General features: G+C 39.9%; 1 protein-coding gene across 10 annotated transcripts in view; it reads left to right on the forward strand.

Annotated features, from left to right (window-relative positions):
- The window catches only part of ADGRB2 (adhesion G protein-coupled receptor B2), a 609,344-nt gene that overhangs the window by 521,919 nt on the left and 62,613 nt on the right, over positions 1-24,812 (forward strand). For all 10 annotated transcript variants that reach the window (XM_040337071.1, XM_040337074.1, XM_040337076.1 and 7 more), the window contains 4 exons: positions 186-229; positions 6,827-6,953; positions 19,842-19,945; positions 21,467-21,569. In XM_040337071.1, the coding sequence (XP_040193005.1) occupies positions 186-229; positions 6,827-6,953; positions 19,842-19,945; positions 21,467-21,569 (378 nt within the window). The remainder of the gene's footprint in view (positions 1-185; positions 230-6,826; positions 6,954-19,841; positions 19,946-21,466; positions 21,570-24,812) is intronic.

Raw genomic sequence — 24,812 nt, forward strand, 5'->3', positions numbered from 1 at the left:
CTTAGCAAACATTTCATTTTAAATGTATATAACTCTAGGTTGACCATAAGAACAGGCAAAATAGGTATTTTACAGCTTACAGATAATATATGCTATTTACACCTCCAGCCAGATACAAAGGTTTAATCGTCATTGCATCTTCTCAACTATTTTTTTTTATCACAAAGTGTCTTCTTGTTTAACAGGGTACTTCAAGCCCCCAGTGTGCTGTATGGGATTATTCCAAAAGGTTAGTTATCCTTGTTTGATTTATATTACATTTTCAAACACAGGGAAAAATATGTCTGATTTTTCTTCCTTCCCTACAACCCAAAAATTCGAGCTATCCAGTTTCTAGGTAGATTAGTGAAATGTGAGCTTGTCATATTCCACAGAGCTGAAAGGCTTTCTATAGCAATCCAATGCTCAACTATGCTTTTTATGCAGTTAGCTGTGTCAAAGACTACATTTCTAAAGCCATATAGCTGTTGGCATAGGACTGTAAGTTTCAAAAGAAAATAAACACCTGTTTGTGGCCTTGGAATAAGATCTCATTCACCACCATGATTTGTGTATTATTTGTCACCATTACAGTGCTGGAGAGCTTTATACAGAGCTATTTACGGTGTGACAACGGCTAACATGTTCTTTTTTTCAATACATAATTTAATTAAAAGAAAATCACTGCTAATGCAGTAATGGTCATTATTATTCAGACTTTTATTTCTCCTCTGCAGAAGATTGACATAAGTAGTTGCAGGAAGGAATGACGTTGAAAGACTTTGCAAGGGTTTCATTGTGGAGACAGGGAGCTGTCCAAATTTGAAAAGTGCTGAAACCCAGATACATACTTTTTGCAAGGCTGAATGCAAGCCAAGTAGTTAATTATAATACACACCGTATGTCTTGCAGCACTATTTTAGAGTTATGATATAAGAAAGGGCATAGTTATTATGCCTGCCTGACTTCTTTAGACTTGATCAGTGAAACAGTGCAAAGTACACAGTTCAGCATGGGTGTGTGTTGGGGGTTATATGTGACACTGCAGTGTTACCCAAATGCAGTTCTCATGTACCTCTTGCAGCTTGTAGTCCCCGCAATCTTCCGATGTTTCGGTAGATGCACATATGCATTTGTTAAAAAGTTAATGAATGTACACATTATTCTCTAAAGAGATATACTGCACAGATATTGCCTATATCTCTGGTCCTTGCAAAGTACTCAATATAGCAGTGTGGAAAGAAATCATATAAAAGGAACAAGAACAGTTTGGGACTTTATATAAGGCGGTGATCTGGTAAGGTCCAGTGCCTCCATCCCTATCTAAATGAATGGGGAAATGGGCGGTGGGACTTTAAATGAAGCACAAAGATATATGAAGATACATTTATTGATAACAATAATAACAGCAATATTCTGATATACACTAGTGATCATAATGCATGATAGAATCAGTCCAGTTGATATATACAGGCATACCCCACTTTTAAGTACACAATGGGGTTTATTTACTATCACTGGAAAGCGCAAAATCCATCTCACTTCTGCATAGAAACCAGAGCTTCTAACCCCAGCTTGTTCAATTTAGCTTTGCTAATAAAACCTGGAAGCTCATTGTTTTTTATGCAGAAGTGAGCCTAATTTTGCACTTTCCAGCTTTAGTAAATAAACCTAATTGTGTACTTAAAAGTGGGGTATGCCTGTATATATATATATATATATATATATATATATATATATATATATATATATATATATATATATATATATTCACATATATTAAAATAAAAACAAATTATCACATAAAGTAAGCAGTTGATATTGCATAATGCATATATGAAGAGTATGACAAGTAGAGACACAGCATTAAATAGCTTTACGCGTTTCATGGGTTGATCCAATCTTCAGGACCATGCAATTGACTTGGAGTATGTGATATATGATAGTAGAGAATATATCTATATGGCCTGACCCTACCAAGGAAAGGAGTTTGGTAATAAAAGGTAGGAATGAAAAGTTAAACCCATAAGGGCCCCACAGTCTAAAATATTTACAGACGTGGCTATATGATGAAAGTGTGGCACTACAGATCTGGGACCCACTAGGGGTCATGCTATACAATGACCCAAAACAACCAGTCAGATTTCAGTTTATTGAACCTGGATTGTTAAAAGATGAATTGTGATGGTTTTGCACTTTCTGTATTACTCTTTGTCTTGGGAAATAACACTGTAAGTGTGTCTTGTTCTCATATTTAGGTGGTTATGACCAGACCAGATCTGAGATTTCATGTCTTGTCAGCACAAAAAGCTAATTAAGTATAACCATTAGGTGCTAATTGGCTTGTGCATTTGCTGGATTACTTTATAGAGAAGGCCTTCCAGGTGTATAACACTAATGTACTGCCATTAAAAAAAATTAAGTTCCAACCTGCCTGGCTAACACATTTCCCCAACCCCACTGCATAACTCTTGATGACATGATTTCTTAGTATATGAATATGAGACCATGAGACAATCATTGGATTATTTCTACTAACAAAACAGGATAGCTACGGTATTTATAATATATAGTACAGCTGTTGAGAAGGCAAATGGAAAAATATTCAAACAAAAACACTAAATATGTAAATCAATATATATATATATATATATATATATATATATATATATATATATATATATATATATATATATATATATATATATATATATATATATATACATATATATATATATATATATATATATATATATATATATATATATATCTTGTGGATTAAAACTAAAACTGTTTAAGAGCACGTTTTAGCTTCTGAATATGTTATACATTATTGTTGTGAACATTGTAAATTTTACATTGTAAAACATGTACATCAGGCAGATGCTTACTGCTTGGCGGTATAAAATTACCACCACAGTATATAATCAGAATGATTCAGGCTCATTCATGATTGGCAGCTAAAAGAGCAGTAATAATGTGTTAAGTGCTGTTGCTGTTGTCATGAACAACCAATCCAGAGAAAATATGAATTCAAATTGGTTGCTTAGATTTAGTACACTTTGTCAAATATGTATATGTATATATATACCGGTACATTTTATTTCAGGTACTTATATAGCACCATCAATTTAGGCAGCACTTTACACATACACATACATTGTACATTCACATCAGTCCCTGCCCTTTAAGTAGCTTACAATCTAAGGTCCCAAACTCACATTCATACATGCACATACTAGGACCAATTTAGACAGGAACCAATTAACCTACCAGCATGTCTTTGGAGTGTGGAAGGAAGCAGGAGAAAACCCACACAGGCACAGGGAGAACATACAAACTCCAAGCAGGTGGCACCATGGTTGGGATTCAAACCAATGACCCTAGTACTGCTTGGTTGGTGCTAAGCACTGTGCTGCCCTATATATACATTTAAAAGGGGGGCAAGCTTAACTGGCATATTGGCAGCGGTAAACCAGACATGAAACAGGGAAACCCAGGATCAGTCCAAGAAGATTACGATTACTCCTGCACTTTTATCCAGCAAGACAGCAAACAAACATAGCATTATTGTGGAGGGCTTTGTACAGTCTAAAGCAAAACAAAACATCTGAGCCACTAAGTAAATTCAAGTCCAAACCTATATAACAGGGGGTGCCCCATTAGGTGTTTCCCACATAAACAAGCAGCTCTTGTACTGTTTTAGTGTTCTGTCTGCAGTCAGCCTTTTCACCAAAACAGAGAGAAAGAGCTGTGTGCATCAGTCAACTCACTTTTTAAAAAGCTGAAACTAATAACAAGGTACCAAGTAAGATGTAGACCGAGGACTAGAGGCTTTTTCCCATTTAAAGTTCTACAAAGTCTCCAGGCTCCAGGAACCAGACCAGAACTTATTAAGATCTGAGAAAACAAAAAGTTTGCTTCCTCCATAACAGACAAAAACCCTGAATACCCTCTCACTATGTGTAGGTGGGAAACATAAATTACATGCCTAGACCCTCCACAACCCTGGCCACTGCAATATATATATATATATATATATATATATATATATATATATATATATATATATATATATATATATATATATATATACAGTGGGGATCGAAAGTTTGGGCACCCTGCAGAGTTAATATCTTGTACTGCCCCCTTTGCAAGGCTGAGACCTGCCAGTGTCATGGATTGTTCTCAATCATCGTCTGGGAAGACCAGGTGATGTCAATCTCAAAGGTTTTAAATGCCCAGACTCATCTGAGATTGGCGATGATTGAGAACAATCCATGACACTGGCAGGTCTCAGCTTTGCAAAGGGGGTAGTGCATGCTATAAATTCTGCAGGGTGCCCAAACTTTTGCAGACGCCATTTTTTTGTTTTTTGTAATTTTGAAAGTGTAAATGATGGAAATAAAATCTAACTTTTTTTGACATATAATAAGAATGTCTAATCTGTAATTTGATGCCTTTTGGAGATTTTTCCATCTTTCCTTGGCTTCGTTATGCACATTAATAATTTTTTTTACCTGGGGTGCCCAAACTTTCGATCCCCACTGTGTATGTATATATATATATATATATATATATATATATATATATATATATATATATATATATATATATATATATATATATATTCTATATTGCCAAAAGTATTGGGATGCTTGCATTTACACGCACATGAACTTTAATGGTGTCCCAGTCTTAGTCTGTAGGGTTCAATTTTGCGTTGGCCCATCCTTTGCAGCTATAATAGTTTCAACTCTTCTGGGAAGGCTGTCCACAAGGTTTAGGAGTGTGTCTATGGGAATGTTTGACCATTCTTCCACATTTGTGAGGTCAGGCACCGATGTGGATGAGAAGGTCTGGCTCGCATTCTCCACTCTAATTCATCCCAAAGCTGTTCTATCGGGTTGAGGTAAAGACTCTGTGCAGGCCAGTCAAACTCCTCCACCCCAAACTCGCTCATACATGTCTTTATGGACCTTGATTTGTGCACTGGTTTGCAGTAATTTTGGAACAGGAAGGGTCCATCCCTAAACTGTTCCCACAAAGTTGTGAGTGTGAAATTGTCCAAATTGTCTTGGTATGCTGATGCCTTAGGAGTTCCCTTCACTGGAACAAAGGGGTCAAGCCCAACCCCAACCCCAACCCCAGAAAAACAACCCCACACCATAATCCCCCCACCCCCCACTAAATGATTTGGACCAGTGCACAAAGGAAAGTCCATAAAACATGGAAGCAAGTTTGGGGTGGAGGAACTTGACTGGCCTCAACCTGATAGAACACAGTTGGGATGAATTAGAGCGGAGACTGCAAGTCAGGCCTTCTTGTCCAACATCACTGCCTGACCTCACAAATGGGCTTCTGGAAGAAAGTCAAGCATTCCCATAGACACACTCCTAAACCTTGTGGACAGCCTTCCCAGAAGAGTTGGAGCTGGTATAGCTGCAAAGGGTGGGCCAACTCAATATTGAACCCTACGGATTAAGACTTGGATGCCATTTAAGTTCATGTGTGTGTAATGGCAGGTGTCCACATTTTGGTAATATAGTGTATATATATACACACATTTAAGTGTTCATATCTACAGCAGATATGTCCTCCAAAGAGTGTGTGCTTTGTAGGTGTATGTTGTTTCCCTCTGTCTATGTGCGGAGGTGTGTACGTGTGTGTGGGTGTGTGTGAGTGGTAGTGTAAGAATCCTTCCTAAGTCCATATCCTTGCCATGTCCATGTTTTATTATAACATTCCATCTGCTATGGTTGCCAGAGTAACGTTGATGACTGGTGAGAGGTCTAGTGATGTATGCCTGTGTTGCATTTCCTCTCGTCGTACAAGCAGCTGACAGCTTTCTGACAAGAGTCCTTAAAATAGCATGTGAGAATGCAAAAAAAAGATCTTGGAGCTCAGTTTATCAGAACTTAGGCGATGCTAGTGTTAAAGATACAGTTCAGTAAACGTTGCCCTGGCTACAATGTGCATTGAGTGAAACTGGGTGTTCTTGTATACTCTGAAGCTTAGACGTTACAGCTTTTTACCTGTGAATGGAAATGGAACCTTTCACCTAGGGAAGACGGATTGAACTAATCATGTTTTGCTACAGTGACTGTGGCTTAAGGGGGGATTGCAGGATACATGACAGCCCAGCACAGAGAGAAGGAGTGCAGACTGTCATAATGTTAGATGAAACCACACAAACCCCTCTAAACCTACAGGCTGCTAATAATTTGTACTATGTGCCAAATGCTCTCTTTTATTCTTTCTCTGCTCTTTTCTCCATTTGCTTTTTTTTCCTCTCATCTCCTCTTCTTCATCTATAATCCCTTGTGAATAATGCCTTGCGGCGTAGCTCCATCTCTCCTGTATTGCTGATGCTCACTATGTCTTAGTCTTTACTCACTGATTCAATGGCACTTTTCCTTACAGCTAGTGTATTCCGAATAATCCTTCCTTTCTCTGTACTGTGGATTTTATAAAATACTATCTTTACACGTAACATTACAAATACTCTTCGTCATATTTCAAACCCTTTTTACGCCTTCCGCTTGTTTACCTCTTCCGTATCGTCTTCTCTATTGTTTCTCCCCCTCATTTTGTCTTTCTGTGTCTCCCCCACACTCCTTCGCTCTCTGCCTCACTTTTCTCACTGGGTTTCTCCCACACACACATACACACACATATGCACACATAGTCAAGATCCCAGCCAGGAGATGCAGGCTGGCTGAGCCTGCTCTGCATATGCTCAGCATTCCTAGTAGCCTTCTATATTTACTCTGCAATATGTTATTACTGCCAATTCTACGTTACAATGTGCACTTTGTTCCTTCATTTTTGTGCTTGTGATCCCCAGTGATGCATCCAGTGGGAGCTGGGACACCGACAGCTGCCAGACACTGCCAACCCACCCATCTCATACCAAATGCCTTTGCGACCAGCTCTCCACCTTTGCTGTTTTGGCGCAACTACCCAAGGAAATGGTAAGTGTGGCAAAGCTTACCTTGATTGCACAGGCCAGGTTGTAACTGAATATTGTGTATGTTGGCTATATTAGATGCTGTCTGAAGCCATAGACAATGCTAGAGTTTTCCAGGCCTTGGTTTGCCAGTGTGCTTTTTGTTAGACAGCAGATGTATAGATGTTATTGCTAAATATGACTTCCTGTGTGTGGTTTTCTTGTGAGAGGTTGTTAATACATTCATGTATGCGTAAAGCGTTGGATAGATAAATCACCTAATGTTTTTTTCCTTGGGTAGAGACATCTTTGTGGCTAAGTTCCCAGATGTATATACCTTGCATGGCCATTGGGAGGGAGTCCCACTCTTATGGGGGTTCCAAGCTTGAAGTTACAGTAGGGTAGCTTTACGTTTCAGACACAGGAAAGCAGCAGCTAAATCTAGCCATCAGAATCCACCTATAGTGTTACATTTTAGTCACCAGGCTTGTCCTTTGGCATTTTCATATGATTAACCTAGCGTCACATAGGAATACCTTTTCCCTTAGATTGTCAAGAAGACTGTATTCAAATTGTACATGTTGTACATGGCATTATGTGATCACTCAAAAATATGACAATATGAATTAAGAAACTTTGGAGGGACCATAGCACTGGTCACCCAACTACAGGCAACACTGCCTATATGAACTGCATATTTGATCAATTAGCTGAATCTGGTATATATATTCCAGTATATATACACATCTATTGCTGTTGTTTTTATCCCCACAATTATAGGTTGTTTTGAGTGCACTAGAATCTACTGAGGTTGTACCCAGAACAGTGCACAACCAGGAGGACTCATATCTTACTTGTATACATATATTATTATTTTATTTGAAATTTTAGTTTTTTTCATTGGTTTTCCCTGTGTGATATTTCAATTGTGGATCATCACATTCTATTGCTGTCATCTCCTCACCTTAAAGCGGTTGTAAACCCGCATCAAATTTTTTTTATTTTTTTCTCCTGCAAGGAAAAAGTCATAATGAGCTAATATGCACCGCATATTAGCTCATTATGAAATACTTACCTCGGAACAAGGTGTGTAGAACTTACCTGGTCCACGCCGAGCGAGATGTCCTCTTGCCTGGCGTGTCTTCCGGGTATCGCCGCTCCAGCGCTGTGATTGGCTGGAGCGGCGATGACGTCACTCCCGCGTGTGCGCGCGGGAGATTTAAATTCGGCAAGGTCCGGCGGCTGCCGGTCCTTTCGCCGTAGATCCCCCTGTGCATGCGCTGTGGCGCATTGCGAGGGGAATATCTCCTAAACCGTGCAGGTTTAGGAGATATTCTCCTTACCTACAAGTAAGCCTTATTATAGGCTTACCTGTAGGTAAAAGTAAAAAAAGTGGGTTTACAACCACTTTAATGGAAGCCTAGTAGGCACACATAGAGGGCTGACCTGCCCTAGATACACACTCTTTCAGCACACCACATTTTTCTATTTTTTATTTTTCACTCACAAGCCCACTGGAAGGCCTAATTTATCCTTTTTTGCGTATCACCAATATTCATTATAAGGGGACCTAACACCATTGGAGGCTTCTTACATGAGCCTACCGCACATAGGTGCCCAACACTTTATCACACATCTATCACCAGAACGGTTGGATTAAACACAAGGACATATTAACACCACATCTAAGCAGCGCCACTACCCTGCACATCCACCTTACCTCAATCTGTAATCAGTTTCTCTTTGAGAGACCACACAGGGGGCAGAAGCTCATCTACCCAGTCCTAGCGCGGAAGTTCTACCCCTCTTTCAATATGAATGAAGACCCTGCATTATTTTCTGGAATGAAATCCCATTAAAGGGATTGCATATTTACACTATCCATTGGCTGCTGGTCATATTGTAAATATACAGTATATTTCAAATGTTTGCATTCCATGATATACTTTTTTTTTTCAATTAACATTTTTTTGTCAATAAAAACAAAACATTTGTTCAAATGTAGTAAAGGTACAAAAATATTGATATGCAATCGAGTCTATCCAAAGCATGCACAGCACATGGGAGGGGAGGGCAGCGCCGAATCCTCCAATAGCAGTGGAACACTACGGTATTAGTATTACAATTATCTATTCACTCAAAACAACCAAAAATGAACTAGAAACAAAGAAAAGGGACAAAAGAGGGGGGGGGAGAAAGAGGGCATGCTAGATAGGGTAGAGGATCAAGGTACCTTAATGACTTCACTGCCGGCTCACGGCGGGTACTCCCGAGAATGCCACTTCTTCCAGACAACGTTGTGTTCGTCCAGTTTGTCCGTATCCTGGCCATCATTTTTTCCATGAGCTCCATGTCTTTGACCCTGGAATAAAGAGCCTCCTGGGATGGGGGCACTGTTTTTTTCCAGTGGAGGGTTATTAAGCACCTCGCTGCTGTAAGGACATGTCAAAGTAGTTTTTTGTAGGGTTTGGCTATTTTTGGTTGAGATAGGCCCAGTAGGAAAAGTTTTGGGGTCATGGGTATAGACATCTCAAAGAGACGAGACAAAAGTCTCTATGTCGATGTCCAGAAAGGGACAATCAAAGGGCAGGTCCAGTAAATATGGAAAAGAGTTCCCCGGGCCTGTTGGCAGCGCCAACATCGGTCCGTGGTAAAGGGATAAACCCTGTGGAGTCTGTCCGGTGTCAGGTACCAAAAAAATAGAATCTTATAGGCATTTTCTTTGTAGAGGGTACACAGGGAGCTCTTGGCCGCCTGACTCCAGACCGCCCCCCAGGCCTCCTCCGGGATCACCTCCCCCAGCTCCCTCTCCCAGCGGAGCATATATGCATGCTTTCCCCAGTCCTGCATGGAGTACTCATTTAGGATTCGGTATATGTCTGAAATTAGGCCTTTGCGTGTGCTGCCCTCGAGTATAATTTGTTTGAAGGGGGGGGGCGTTGAAAATTGCAAGTGTGGGGCTACCGTCTGGGCATAGTGGCGTATCTGTAAGTAGCTAAAGAACACCTGTCGGGGAAGGTCATGTTTGGCTTGGAGCTCAGCAAATGAGAGCAGTTTACGAGACCTGGGGTCCACCAGGTGCCCAAAGTGGAAAAGGTTCCGCGAGGCCCAGGGCCACGACATCTGGTGGGTGAGCCATGATATACTTTTGCTCACACCTTTCTGATATTTTCATTGCTGTCAGGAAGAGTGGTTATTTCAAAGAAGCGTCAGCTTGACAACCCAACAAAATAATACCTGTAAAGCCCGGTACACATGATCGGCATTTACGATAGAAAAAGTCAGATGGACTTTTTCCATCGGAAATTCCTACCATGTGTATGCCCCATCGGAGTAATTCCATCGGAAATTCAGATGAATTCCATCAGAGTTTAGATCGAGAACATGTTCTATTTTACTCCGATGGTTTTCTGTTGGAATTCCGATGTGAGTTTGGCCAGGCAAAAGCCAGATTGTGTGTGTAGGTGCATTTGTGGGTCACATGACTTCCTGTTGAGTCTATATAAAGTAAATCCAGAAATTAGAATCAATGGCCTCCCATAGCTAAATATGAGTTATAATGATAAAGAGTAAACTTTGTTTTACATTGTATTTGAAAACTCATGAGGATACAGGTGGGGCCATGTACATGTACTTTGGTGGCTTTTTTGTTGTTATGTATTTTGTGCATTTCTATAGCTGTTTTTCAAAATATAAGCATATATCTTTAGGTTAGTAGTGAGACTATCTAGGAAAAATTGATGCAGAATGACTAGCAGTAGGATATTCTGTGTTTCCCTCTACTTGAGAGGTATGGTTGATATCCTTGTGTACTGTATGCAAATGCAACTGACTTTTCCTGAGGGATAGCTATATGCTGGTTTAAGGGTATATTGGGGGGAAAAAATACTTGAGTGAATAGATATTCGGCCTGTCTGCAAAAGAAGATTGTATAGTGCCTGCATTTTAAACATTTTCTACTGGTCTGATTTACTCTAAGGCACAATAGTGGTGATTCAGTAAGGCATTTGTCAGTGTGTATGTAGTCAGAACTCTTGCATCAAATTCATGAAAACGCTGCAAGTTTTTCATTGTTGGTAATGATGTGTGTGACAAATTTGAGTAGTTCTTATTTGCATCATTTCTACAGTTATGCATACCTCCCAACTTTTTGAGATGGTAACGGGGATACCTTTTAGCAAAAGTTTGTAGGCACAGGACACACCCCTTGCCATGCCCCCTTAAAGAGGAACTGCAGTCTGCTCACATAATTTGTAATAAAAACACTTCCTGAATTTATACACACACACACACAGAGGCACACCTCCAGCTCTGCAGCCATGCAGCTTATATTGGCCCTCTTATCCTGGCAAACACTCAGGAGAGTGAGAGAGAAAGAGCTGTGCATGATCCCATAAGCCTATGCTAATGACCAGACAAGAAACAGGAAGGGGACTGTATAAGGTATGTACTGGCAGAAAAAGTATTCAAACAAAGTTAAAACAACAAGGAAAGAAGATATAATAGATGAAAAGTGGAAAAAAATACTAAAGATCCACTTTAAAGGAGTATTATATAAAAAAATTATTAGTTAAATCCACAAGTGCTTTTTATTTTTACCATTACTATTATATATTATATTGGATTTTAAAATTTACAAATACAGCAATTTAGAAATTGAATGGAAATGGTTTAACACTGGTAAAAACATTTTGAAAGATAAAAAGTGCATTTTATATACAACTATATATAGTGGATATAAATAATCTACACACCCCTATTAAAATGTTAGGTTTCTGTGATGTAAAAAAACAAATATAAATTATATTAGAACTTTTTCAACCTTTACTGTGACCTATAAACTGTACAATTCAGTTGAACATCAAACTAAAATATTTTAGGTGGAGGCAAGTAAAAATAAAAAATAAATAATATTATGGTTGCATAAGTGTGCACACCCTTAAACTAATACTTTGTTGAAGCACCTTTTAATTTTATTACAGCACTCAGTCTTTCTGGGTATGAGTCTATCAGGATGGTACATCTTGACTTGGCAATATTTGTCCACTCTTCTTTGCAAAAACGCTCCAAATCTGTCAGATTGCGAGGGCATCTCCTGTGCACAGCCCTCTTCAGATCACCCCACAGGTTTTCCATCAGATTCAGGTCTGGGCTCTGGCTGGGCCATTCCAAAACTTTAATCTTCTTCTGGTGAAGCTATTCCTTTGTTGATTTGGATGTATGGTTTGGGTCATTGTCATACTGAAAGATGAAGTTCCTCTTCATGTTCAGCTTTCTAGCAGAAGCCTGCAGGTTTTGTGACAATATTGACTGGTATTTGGAACTGTTCATAATTCCCTCTACCTTGACTAAGGCCCCTGTTCCAGCTGAAGAAAAGCAGCCCCAAAGCATGATGCTGCCACCGCCATGCTTCACTGTGGGTATGTTGTTCTTTTGGTAATGTGCAGTGTTGTTTTTGCGCCAAACATATGTTTTGGAACCATGGCCAAAAAGTTCAACCTTGGTTTCATCAGACCATAACACATTTTCCCACATGATTTTGGGAGAGTTCAGACGTGTTTTTGCAAAATTTAGCCAGGTTTGGATGTTTTTCTACCGAGGAAAAGGTTTCTGTCTTGCCACTCTACCCCATGGCCCAGACATATGAAAAATACGGGAGATTGTTGTCACATATACCACACAAAAAATATATAGAATATTGAGCCAAAAAATAATAATAGTAAAAGCTGCTAACACAACAATAAGACAAAAATTGTAACAGTGCAAGGGTAATAAAGTGTAGCGCTGAGTGTAGGAAGAGATGAGATGACCCCACTCTATAGCATGAAAATGCTAAATTATGAAGTGTGAAAACCAATGGTTATATATGCAAATGACTGCACACATACTAGTGTCCAAGTGGCAAGGTAAAGTATCCAGACCAAAAACACTTTCCTAGATGTCAAACATATGAAAAAGAAAGGGAAATCCTCCTCTGTTGCCGCTTACAGAAACGCCTCCTCTCTAGAGTAGAGAGGAGGCGTTCCCTTTCTTTTTCATATGTTTGACATCTGGGAAAGTTTTTTTGGTCTGGATACTTTACCTCGCCATATCGGGTCCCTGTTTTGGAGTTACCAATCCTGAAGGAGGTGTCGTGGATGAGAGAGGAGATGATCTGCAGATCCGGTTCCCTCGAGTCCTTTATTTGGACATAAGCGCAAGCGATCCACCACTGTAGGGTGAGTTGGGTCCGTATTGGAGGGTAAGAGTATTTATTTCTCCCCCCAGCCCAAAGGTGAAGGCACTCCTTGGTGATGTTTCCGAACAGCACACCACTCCTGCCTAAATAGATCATTTGAAGTTATTCATTATTTCTTCACACACCGATTTGTGACATTCCACTTGGACACTTATTGATGATTTCACAGTGACGGATGTCACGGAATTCACTTTGGACTTTGTTTATATATTCCATTCAGTGATTATTTGATTAATTTCTTCATTGCAGTGTTTTTTTATGTCACTCTTGGTTATTCACACTTACACTTTTTTTTTGTGTTGTTTACCACTATGATCAGTAGTGTTTCATGAATTCATGTTGCATACACACACATGATATTTTAGTATGTGTACAGTGATTTGCACATATCACCATTGGTTTTCACACTTTATAATTTAGCATTTTCATGCTATAGAGTGGGGTCATCTCATCTCTTTCTACACTCAGCGCTACACTTTATTACCCTTCCACATATACCACACAGCCAGTACTTGCCAAATATTACTGCAGCTCCTTTGCTGTTGCTGTAGGCCTCTTGGCAGCCTCCCTGACCAGTTTTCTTCTCGTCTTTTCATCAATGTTGAAGGGGCGTCCAGTTCTTGGTAATATCGCTGTTGTGCCATATTTTCTCCACTTGATGATGACTGTGTTCACTATGTTGCATGGTATATCTAATGGCTTGAAAATTATTTTGTACCCTTCTCCTGACTGATACCTTTTAACAATGAGATCTCTCTGATGCTTGGAAGCTCTTTGCGGACCATGGCTTTTGCTGTAGGTTGCGACTAACAAAATGTCAAGAAAGACCTACTAGAACAGCTGAACTTTATTTGGGGTTAATCAGAGGCACTTTAAATTATGTCAGGTGTGTACTGGCTTCTATTAAGATTGGTACGATTTGGCATGCAATTTGACATGTCAAATCGCATTCCAAATTAGCGACTAGTTCCGGCAATGGCACTATTCGAATTGGTGAGGCGCCATACTGATTCCAAAAAGTAGTTCCTGTACTACTTTTGGTGACGTCGGGGGGTGATTTGTATAGATATCTGTGCAGGAACCAGCACAGATGTCTTTCAAATCGCCCCCGAAGTCGGACTGCATTGCTGGGTTGAAATCATGCAAGTTCAGCTGAACTTGCACGATTTATAACCCACATCAATTTGAACCTAGGCTTAACATGAGTTTGAATGTGATTGCTTAATTCTGAACACAGTTATTTCAATTTAGTTGTACAGTTTATAGGTCACATTAAAGGTTGAAAAAGTTCGGAAATTATTCATTTTTGTCTCATTTTTTTATATCATAGAAAATGAGTATGTAGATTTTTTTATCCATTGTAGATCAAACCAACATGAGAGACAAATGAGGAGGAAAGAGGGACAAAGGGAATTTTCTCCAAGTCAGGGACAGTTGGGAGCTATGAGTTATTGTCTATTGCTGCACAGTTTCATATCAGCATATCAGTGAATAGGAAAGTGGAGGTAAATAAGACCTCTTCTAGGTTGGAGTAAATTGTTGATTGCGTTACACACCTGATTGTTTAGAATCATTGAGACAATTCTGCAACAAAATTAATCTTTATGTTCCTCTATAACTGATACCTGATATATTTCCATTAAGCCTGGTACACACTGTGGCCCGGATTCACGTAGGAGATACGACGACATATCTCCAGATACGCTGTCGTATCTCTGAGTCTGAGGCGTCGTATCTTGGCGCCTGATTCAAAGAATCAGATACGCCAGAATTTGTATAAGATACGACCAGCGTAAGTCTCCTACGCCGTCATATCTTAACTGCATATTTATGCTGGCCGCTAGGGGCGTGTACGCTGATTTACGCCTAGAAATATGCATGCACCGTTCGGAGAAAGAATAATTTACGTGGGGTCACAATACATTTACATAATACACGCCCACATCTTCCACATTTGAATTAGGCGGGCTTACGCTGGCCTATTTACGCTACGCCGCCGCAACTTTGCTTTAAAAACACTGCACTTGCCTGTCAAAGTTGCGGAGGCATAACGTAAATAGGATACGTTACGCCCGCACAAAGATGCGCTCTCCTACGTGAATCCGGGCCTATGAGTTTTGGGTTGAACGGAAAGAAAAACTGTCAGCTCCGATCAAAGCTGCTGTACTAACTATGCAGCCCCTCGCCATAACAATCCGATCAGCGCTCTCTGCCATTGGCTAAGAGTGCCGATCGGGAGTCGGTCGGCTGCTGGTTTTTCAGCATGCTCATTCAACAAACCGACATACACGGGCCGGATGTCAGATTTTTTTTTTAACCGCCCGATGTCTCCCAACATTTTGCTCGCGTGTACCAGGCTTAAGTCTACCAACTTCTCCAAATAGCTTCTCTGTCTGTAAAACTCTGCCACTTTGTGGGAGAGATGCTTGCAACAGTTCTGTTAGAGTCGCGACAGATGAACAGCATCTCACAAAAGTGAGTACACCGATCACATTTTTGTAAATATTTTATTATATCTTTTAATGTGACAACACTGAAGAAATGACACTTTGCTACAATGTAAAGTAGTGAGTGTACAGCTTGTATAACAGTGTAAATTTGCTATCCCCTCAAAATAACTCAACACACAGCTGGCAACAAATCGCTGGCAACAAAAGTGAGTACACCCCTAAGTAAACATTTCCAAATTGGGCCCAATTAGCCATTTTCCCTCCCCGGTGTCATGTTACTCGTTGGGGATACAAGGTGTCAATGGGGGGCAGGTGTGTTAAATTTGGTGTTATCGCTCTCACTCTCTCATACTGGTCACTGGAAGTTCAACATGGCACCCCATGGCAAAGAACTCTCTGAGGATCTGAAAAAAATAATTGTTTCTCTACATAAAGATGGCCTAGGCTATAAGAAGATTGCCAAGACCCTGAAACTGAGCTGCAGCATGGTGGGCAAGACCATACATCAGTTTAACTGGACAGGTTCCACTCAGAACAGACAATGCCATGGTCGACCAAAGAAATGAAGTGCATGTGCTTAGCATCATATACAGAAGTTGTCTTTGGGAAATAGACGTATGAGTGCTGCAGAGGTTGAAGGGGTGGGGGGTCAGCCTGTCAGTGCTCAGACCATTTGAAATACAAACAGTTTCCTCAGGAGGATGTCACATGTGACAAAACATGTCGGGCGGAGCTACGCGCTGACGCCATCGCGAGCCATGTGAGCCGGAAGTGCCGGTGTTCGTATCTCAGAGTTTGCCAGCTTAACTGTTTTACCTATGTGATATTGTATTTTAAACCTTGTAAGTAGCCCTTTGGCTTTTCTTATTTTTTCAATAAACTGTCTTTATAGTATCACACTATTTGAGTTCCTTTTCTCTTGATGATCCGTAATCGGTCATATTGATCCTGCTGTGATCCATTTGAGTGTGGTTTCTATAGAGGGTTTGGCCCCATATCAGAGTGTTTCCAGAGGATTTTTTGCCTTATACCCAGCAGAGGGATATTCTGCCTGCCTGTTAGACCATCCTAGCAATAGGTGGTCCATATCATCTGGCACGCGTCTCTGCTCACTGGGTGTGAAGTGTTACTTGAAGCTTTGCACAACTATTTGGTGGTAGATTCTTTTCAATTGACTCCCTTCTTTTATATGGACTTCATATATAGAATTTTTTGTTTCAAGGACTTTTTTTGTACACATTATTGATTCATGTTCAATATATCTTGTTATTTAGAGCTTTTTTTGATGTCACTCATTCAATTTGTCCTGTTTATAGCTATCACTGAAAGTGAAAGAGAATCCCAAATTTTAGGTTGTCCCAAAAACAGTATTAAGCCTCATACACACGATCGGACTTCCATTTGACTTTTTTCGTGGATTTTTGTATGCAGGGCGTTGGCCGTGAACTTGTTCTGCATACACACGGCAGGACTTTTTCAGCCGACTTTCACCAAATCACGTGGTTTTTCAGCTCTTTACCGCCACCCTTTGTGCAACTTCTGCTATTGTTGTCTGATCTTTAGCATCGGTTCTGAGCATGCGTGTTTGTACTTTGGACTTTAGTCAGATGGATTAGCCTCCATCGGACATTTTTTGCTGAAAAGTTTTCACAGCGAACATTTGTCCGATGAAAAAGCGAAAACATTTGTCCGATGGAGCGTACACATGGTCGGATTGTCGGATCAAAAAAGTCAGTCGGACATTTGTTGTTAAAAAGTCTGATTGTGTGTATGGGCCTTTAGAGGGAAAATTTTCCAATGGGGACACTATTTCTCATGACCATGGTAACAACCAGGGATTTCCTCATTTTGGAGGTATTTCTTCTCACTTCTTGGTTTGGCTATGAGACAGGACTTGAAAAGAAAGCTCCCCAGTTGGACACAGATGGAAAAAACACTAGACAGGGGTTATACATGAAAAAAAAAAATGTTTTTCCTTTAGTTCTACTTAAGAATTCCAGGCAATCATGATTCATGAATTGTATTGTTTTCTGCAGAGTGGACAAATATTCATGCATATATTCAAAAAAGAGAAACAAATGCATTTTTCAACTGATGTTGAAGTATATTACAGTTTATTTTTAAATTTGGTTAGATTTTTCCTTTAGATGACTGCCATCAGAATGATTAGATAATGTTTAACAGTAATGTTAACTTCAGCTTTGCTGTGATTGGCCTCTATAAAGGAGTAATGTTGGAAAAAATACTGTTTTCTGCTAACTGTATGCGATTAATACATATGATAATTGTAATCGGTATACTAATTCATTTTGGTTTGAATGTTTTTCATGATTGTATTTACATTCAGACTGAGCTATCAATCTAAAAGACACTGGAAGGGTTTAAGGCAAACGTTGACAGTGTCAGGGGTGCAGACAGCAGCCATCTTTTATTCCCATGGTTTACATCATCTTAGATAAACTGTTTCTACAACTGCTCAAGCTCGCCTGGCAGCGTACAATATTTGTCTTGATAGTGATCCTTTAAATCCCCAGGATGTAGTATTTCCATTGCAGTTAACTCTACCTGAATAGAGGCATTATGAGTAAATCTTCTATCACAAAATTCCAGCAGCAGAAAAGACTGTCATAGAGTAACAGTGGCATTGGCTAGTAATATATTCAGGACTTCTGTATTATTATTACTATTATTATTATTATTATACAGGATTTATATAGCGCCAACAGTTTGCGCAGCTCTTAACAAAATGAAGGCAGACAGTACAGTTAGGCCTCGTACACACGATAGGTTAAACAGAGGACAACGGTCTGATGGACCATTTTCATCGGTCAAAACCGATCGTGTGTGGGCCCCATAGGTTATTAAACCATCGGTTAAAAAAAAGCCAACTTGCTTTAAATTTAACCGATGGATTCCTATCCGATGTGGAAAAAAAAAACGATCGTTAGTAGGCACAACCATCGGTTAAAAATCCATGCATGCTCAGAATCAAGTCGACGCATGCTTGGAAGCATTTTTTCAGCACGTCATGTTTTACGTCACCACATTCTGACACAATCGTTTTTTTAACAGATGGTGTGTAGGCGCGACGGACCATCAGTCAGCTTCATCGGTTAACCGATGAAAACGGTCCATCGGTCCGTTCTCATCGGATGGACTGATCGTGTGTACGTGGCTTTACATTATAATTTGTTACAAGAGGAATCAGAGGGCCCTGCTCATTAGAGCTTACATCTAGAGTACACACCCTCCAACCCAAGTATAAGCTAAAGTTGCCCTATAAGATTGCCTATAAAATGTGTGCCAGATTGGTAACACAGATGATCATGAGATCTTACAAAGAATGTATATTCTCATTCTCACAGTAAGTTATTTTATAATTTGTTCTCTGGGCACCGTAACTCAGTAATGGCACATCAAGTGCAAAATCCCAACTGTTGCATATCATTCTACCCCCCGTTTTTGCAAACAGCGATATTATGAGGTCAGTAGTCAGGTGCTGTCAGTATGTACGCAGCTCGCTCTATACAGAGCAGAGGGGTGGGTTTATATAAATGAGTAGGGGTAGCATGTGTCATGCTGTGCAGAAACAAATTTATTTAAAGTGTCAGGAATATGACATTTTATTCTCTAAATGACTATGTGGTATGCAGCTGGTTCGTGTCATAGCTTCTATTGTTCTCTAGGCTTTATTGCTACCGTGGCTGTATGTGAATTATGTTCATGCCCTTATCTTGTAGAAAATTGCTGCATTTATACAGTTCAGTGAAAGTAAATTGTATTAGACAATTAATTTATACTATCTATCTATCTATCTATCTATCTATCTATCTATCTATCTATCTATCTATCTATCTATCTATCTATTTATCCATCTTTCATGCTATTTCATTCTCTCCGTCATACTGACTTTGACTTTGGGTTAACATCAATATGTTTTGTAAACATGATATTTTGGTTTTGCTGATCAAAAATATGAATCAAATCCCAATGTAAATTGAGGAAGACAGATCCTAATGATTTGATTGATCTCACTGGTCACAGTATTCAGATAACCATCTATGTAAATCCTGGACTTGGCTATGAAAATTAACATATCTGAGGGCTCTCCTGGCTGTAAGTCAGTTTGACGATGAAGTGACGTTGATTGGTTATCCAGCAATCAAGATACATTTATAATAAGGGCACTTTTTTCCAAAGAGCTGACACTTTGCTGTCTCTGCAGGTGATGGATGTCTCTGGTTCTCCATCGGTCCCCCTGATGATTGGCTGTGCTGTCTCGTGCATGGCTTTGCTCATTCTCCTTGCTGTTTATGCTGCATTTTGGAGGTATGTTTGTTGTAATACACAATTGGTCCTTCACACTGCCTTTTTTAGTTCTACTTGAAGATATTGCAATAAAATGAGTGCAAGGGAGGTTTAGTTCACATTCATTTCAACAAAATATATTCACAAAATACTCTATGTGCATTTAACATATTTAAGGCATGCTATTTACCTGTAAAAGCCTCCCTTTCTACAAGACTGCTGCTGGGAACAGCCATCTTGGGATTTGTTGCCAGCAACCCCAGCAGACTCCAAGCTGTTAAGTGACACTTTGTAGCATTCCACCAAGCTCCTCCCCCAGTAGCTACATAAAATGTTTTTTATTAGGGATGAGAACGGGAAGGAGCTGGGCCAGCCAGCACAGATGAGGAGAGGTCAGTCCCAAAAGAGGAGAGGGCTATGCCATAGAATTGACTAGTCTAATTTTCTAGCAAGTTCAAAGGCACATTGCAAGTAAATTAAAGTGTTTGTAAATTATTATTTTTTAAATAACAAACATGTTATACTTACCTGCACTGTGCAATAGTTTTGCACACAGCGACCGCAAACTTTCTCTTCACCTTCACTGGTGCTATCCACTCCTCCCCTTCTGTGTCTGTAGCCAGAGAGGCAGACATGCATGTTGATCTATATATGGCATGGGCTTCATTCAGGGAACACTTAGCATTATCTGAATGAATGCAAAGCGTTCTCTGATTGGAGGAGTTTAAGAGGCAGGGCAGTGACATCATGATCTCCACCTTTTCCAATCAAAGAACAGCTTGTATTCATTGAGAAAATGCAAAGTGTTCTGTGATTGGCGCTGTGCCAAGTGGGAGACATCTTGTGTTTAGTAAGCAGCATGGCAAACTCCCAGTATGAGACCTGGATGCTAGCGGCAATCCCTGTAATACTAGTGCCTACTACAGTGATTTCCAACATCCACTGGGATTCCACCGGTATGGCACATGCATATAAACATTGGTCCAAGCTGTAACCATGGGGTTGATTTACTAAAACTGCAGAGTGCAAAATCTGGTGCATCTGTACATGGTAGCCAATCAGTTGACATGCCTTAGAGGGCAGAAAGACTGCATGTCCTTGGGCTTTCGTGGCTACCTGTAGCAGCAGTTTGAAAGATCATAACAACTAATAAGCACAAGGTGGCTGGCACATTTGGTTTCATTTGTTAGCAAGAATTATATATGAAGTCATACTTGTGTATCAAAGCTTTCTCCTCAATCAACAAGCAGGTAGCTAGACCAGACACGCCAAAGAGATATTTGTACATTTTGCGTTATCACACATCTGCCAAGCTACAGAGATATACAAATCACAAAAAAATACAAATCACAGTTTTTGAACATATGGACATGGCAACAAAATTCCACTTACATTTTATAGCTAGTAATTGGCTTCTACTGTGTTTCATGTGCAGCTTCATACTTTTGACTACAGCTACAATCTTGGCTCTTCTATGTGTACTTCAATATGTATGTCTCTATATCTGAATAGGTAATATCCTTGATTTATTTTATTCTTCAGATTCATTCGTTCCGAGCGCTCCATCATTCTGCTCAATTTCTGTTTGTCCATCCTTGCCTCCAATGTTCTGATTCTGGTGGGACAGTCCCAAGCACTCAGCAAGGTCAGAAATGTGTTTTCCCCTTTGTGTACTTTCATCTGTTTACAACAATATTTTTTACAACTCTTTCTTTTACAGGCCTAACCCTCCTAAAGTTTAAGAATTGTAACCATTTACCTAGTTTTGCAAAGCTTATGTTACTAAGCAAAAGAATAGTGTCTTTATTAAAATCTTGGCCAATATACAGGGTGGGCCATTTATATGGATACACCAAAAAGAAAAGTTGGATTCAAAATGGCCGACTTTAAAAGGGCCGCCATGGTCACCACCCATCTTGAAAAGTTTACATATACTAATGTGCCACAAACAGGAAGTTAATATCACCAACCATTCCCATTTTATTAAGGTGTATCCATATAAATGGCCCACCCGGGTGGATCCATATATATGGCCTACCCTGTACATAAAATGGATATGGATAGGCATGTTACAGGGCAAATGTGTACATATATCATAGGCATATGCATCCAAACATATAATACTGATATCTCTTTCTTACATAAGACGCCAGTTGTTATGTGTACAGTGATATCTAAGGTTGCTACTTCTGTCAGGAAAAAAAAGCTATTGGCTACATGATTATTTTTAATGAGTAGTTTCATGGTTTCACATAAAAAGAATGTTAAAATGTAATAGGTCAAAAAGAATGGCAAATAAAAAATTCTTAGGGGTCTAAAGTCTTTATTGTTCAACTGGTTATAGCGATCAGGGCAAAAGACAGCCAATGTGTTTCGGGGGCAAACAGTCACCCTTCATCAGAGTTGGGTAAAATGGCAGAATGTTAAATAGACTCGAAAAAAGGGACTAGCCGCTTCTACTATGAACACCAGCATTGACTGTTGTTTATAACATCCTCGGCCTGCAGATCAGACTACTTAGGGGTACTTTTGAGTCTATTTAACATTCTTCTATTCATCCAGCCTCGATGAATGAAAATAGTGTGGCCACCGAAACGCATATCCTTTTCCCTGCTTGTTGTAACCAGTTGAACATTAAAGACTTGACATCTAAGGATTTTAAATGTGGCACTCTTTTTGATCTATTAGGCCCCGTACACACGACCGAACATGTCTGCTGAAACTGGTCCGCGGACCAGTTTCAGCAGACATGTTTGGCCGTGTGTAGGCACGAGCAGACCATTTTCGGGCGGATCGGACAGGTTTCCAGCGGACAACTGTTTCCTGGACTTGCTTTAAAACAGTCCGCTGGAAACCTGTCCGCCCGGACATGTACGGTCGTCTGTACAGACCTACCGTACATGTCCGAGTGCCCGCCGTCCCTCGCATGCGTCGAATGACTTCTACGCATGCGTGGAAGCATTTAAAAGGCAGGCCCGCCCACGTCGCCACGTCATCGCCGCATCATCGTCGTGGCAAAAGCGCGGACACGCCCCGCGTATTGTTTACGTGCGGACTTCTGTTCGATGGTGTGTACAGCCATCGAACAGAAGTCCCCGGGCAGACATGTCCGATGAAAACGGTCCGCGGACCGGTTTCATCGGACATGTCTGCTCGTGAGTACAAGGCCTAACACGTAGATTCTCCATTTGAGAGAATGTTCTTTCCTAGGTGGGCCCCTGTCTTTGTGGTGAAGTGCTGAATACAGGTCAATAGGGCTCAATGTCCACATTTTTATAACCTGTGAAAATAAGTGTCCAGCACCCCTCTACCACTACTTCTTAAAAAATAAAAAAAATGAGTACTGCAGATCTCTAGCATTTAAATACATGATTGTTCATGTTCATGTCTCTGATGGGGGAAAAAAGAACTATGAAAAGGGGAATCAATTGCTTATGTCTGATTGCTAATGTGTTTGACCCACTTCACAGGTATTTAAAAAAAAATGTTTTTTGGAATGCTTTTCTATACCTCTTGGCAGAATTATAGGATGCATCTGTTGCAGAGTTTAATGTGAAGAATAGAAGCAATTATAATAAATATAAGCATGTATACAATTTTTGCATACAGAACGAACTGCGTTCAGAAGAGTGAGGATTGGAGTTAAAAATAGTATCACGTTATCAACATGCTCAGCTTGTTACAATTATCACATTGTTACTAGTGCCCGGAAACAGCTTACAAATAATTTGTGCCTCAAGCCCCCACTCTACATCTGCACTGCTTCTTCCTAATACATCCTACGCACGTTGGTGTAGGATATCACTGTGTTCTGTGTCTGAATTTATTCCTTCCCTCCGATGCTTTAATCAATACCTCTATTAAGTTACATGTTCAGTAATATGCTGCCAGTTATACAGTAGATCAGATATAGTGGGGAAAGGAGGGGGGGGGGTGGTGGTAGGATTTGAAGAGAGAATCAATGTAGGAATGAAGTGGTGCTGTGTCAAAGGTGTATTTTATTTGTTCATTGCACCTAAAAAAGGGCAGGTGTATAAAATTGTTCAAAAAATCAAAGTTACTTGGGAACAGGGATGGTACAATAGGAGCTTGGTACAGACAATGTGGTGGTGGCAAGGGGAGGGGGAGGTCAGCCCTGCAAACTCAAGATTGTGTCACTATATGCATTCCCTTTGTATATTATATGTTACTAGGCTGCTACCAGCATTCATCCTCTTCGCTGCATCTGTCATTCACTAACAACAAACATACCCTAGCTATAAATGTCTCTTTAATTAGTGATTTATTGCTGAAATAAAAGCATTGCATTTTGTTCAGAAGCTTCATAAATAGTGAGGATGGGAACAGCATAATGAACACTAAGGCGTTGGTGGTGGTGGGTGGAATAGAGGCAGCTCTCCTACAAACAATGCAAAGAGGTGTGCTTTAATTTGTACTTTAATAATTATTGTGATTACACTAACCACAACCTTCACTAAGAGAAATTATATGAGTGATGGGGTGATTGTTTTCACCTGCAACCCAAAGAAGGGGGCTCTCGCAACCCCCCCCCCCCCAACAATTGCCCACTGGAGATTATTAACTTAAAGTATATGTATACCTAAATCTCATATAACATACAGCGATAATCTAAGTTTTGAACACGTCACCATTTTTCTAGGAAAATATATTTATATTTTTCAAATTCATCCTTCCTTCAATGACATGAAGTTTTCCAGTACCGTATGCTGAAAAACAGCCCCACACCATGACGTTCCCACCTCAAAACTTCACTGTTTGAACAAACATGGTGTGTATTACGGCATCCAAAGAGTTAAATTTTGGTCACATTTTACCAGACTATATTCTTCCAGTATTTCACAGGCTTGTCTAAATGTTGTGCAACAAA

This window comes from Rana temporaria, chromosome 2, assembly GCF_905171775.1.
Source record: "Rana temporaria chromosome 2, aRanTem1.1, whole genome shotgun sequence".
NCBI classification, from domain to species: Eukaryota; Metazoa; Chordata; class Amphibia; order Anura; family Ranidae; genus Rana; species Rana temporaria.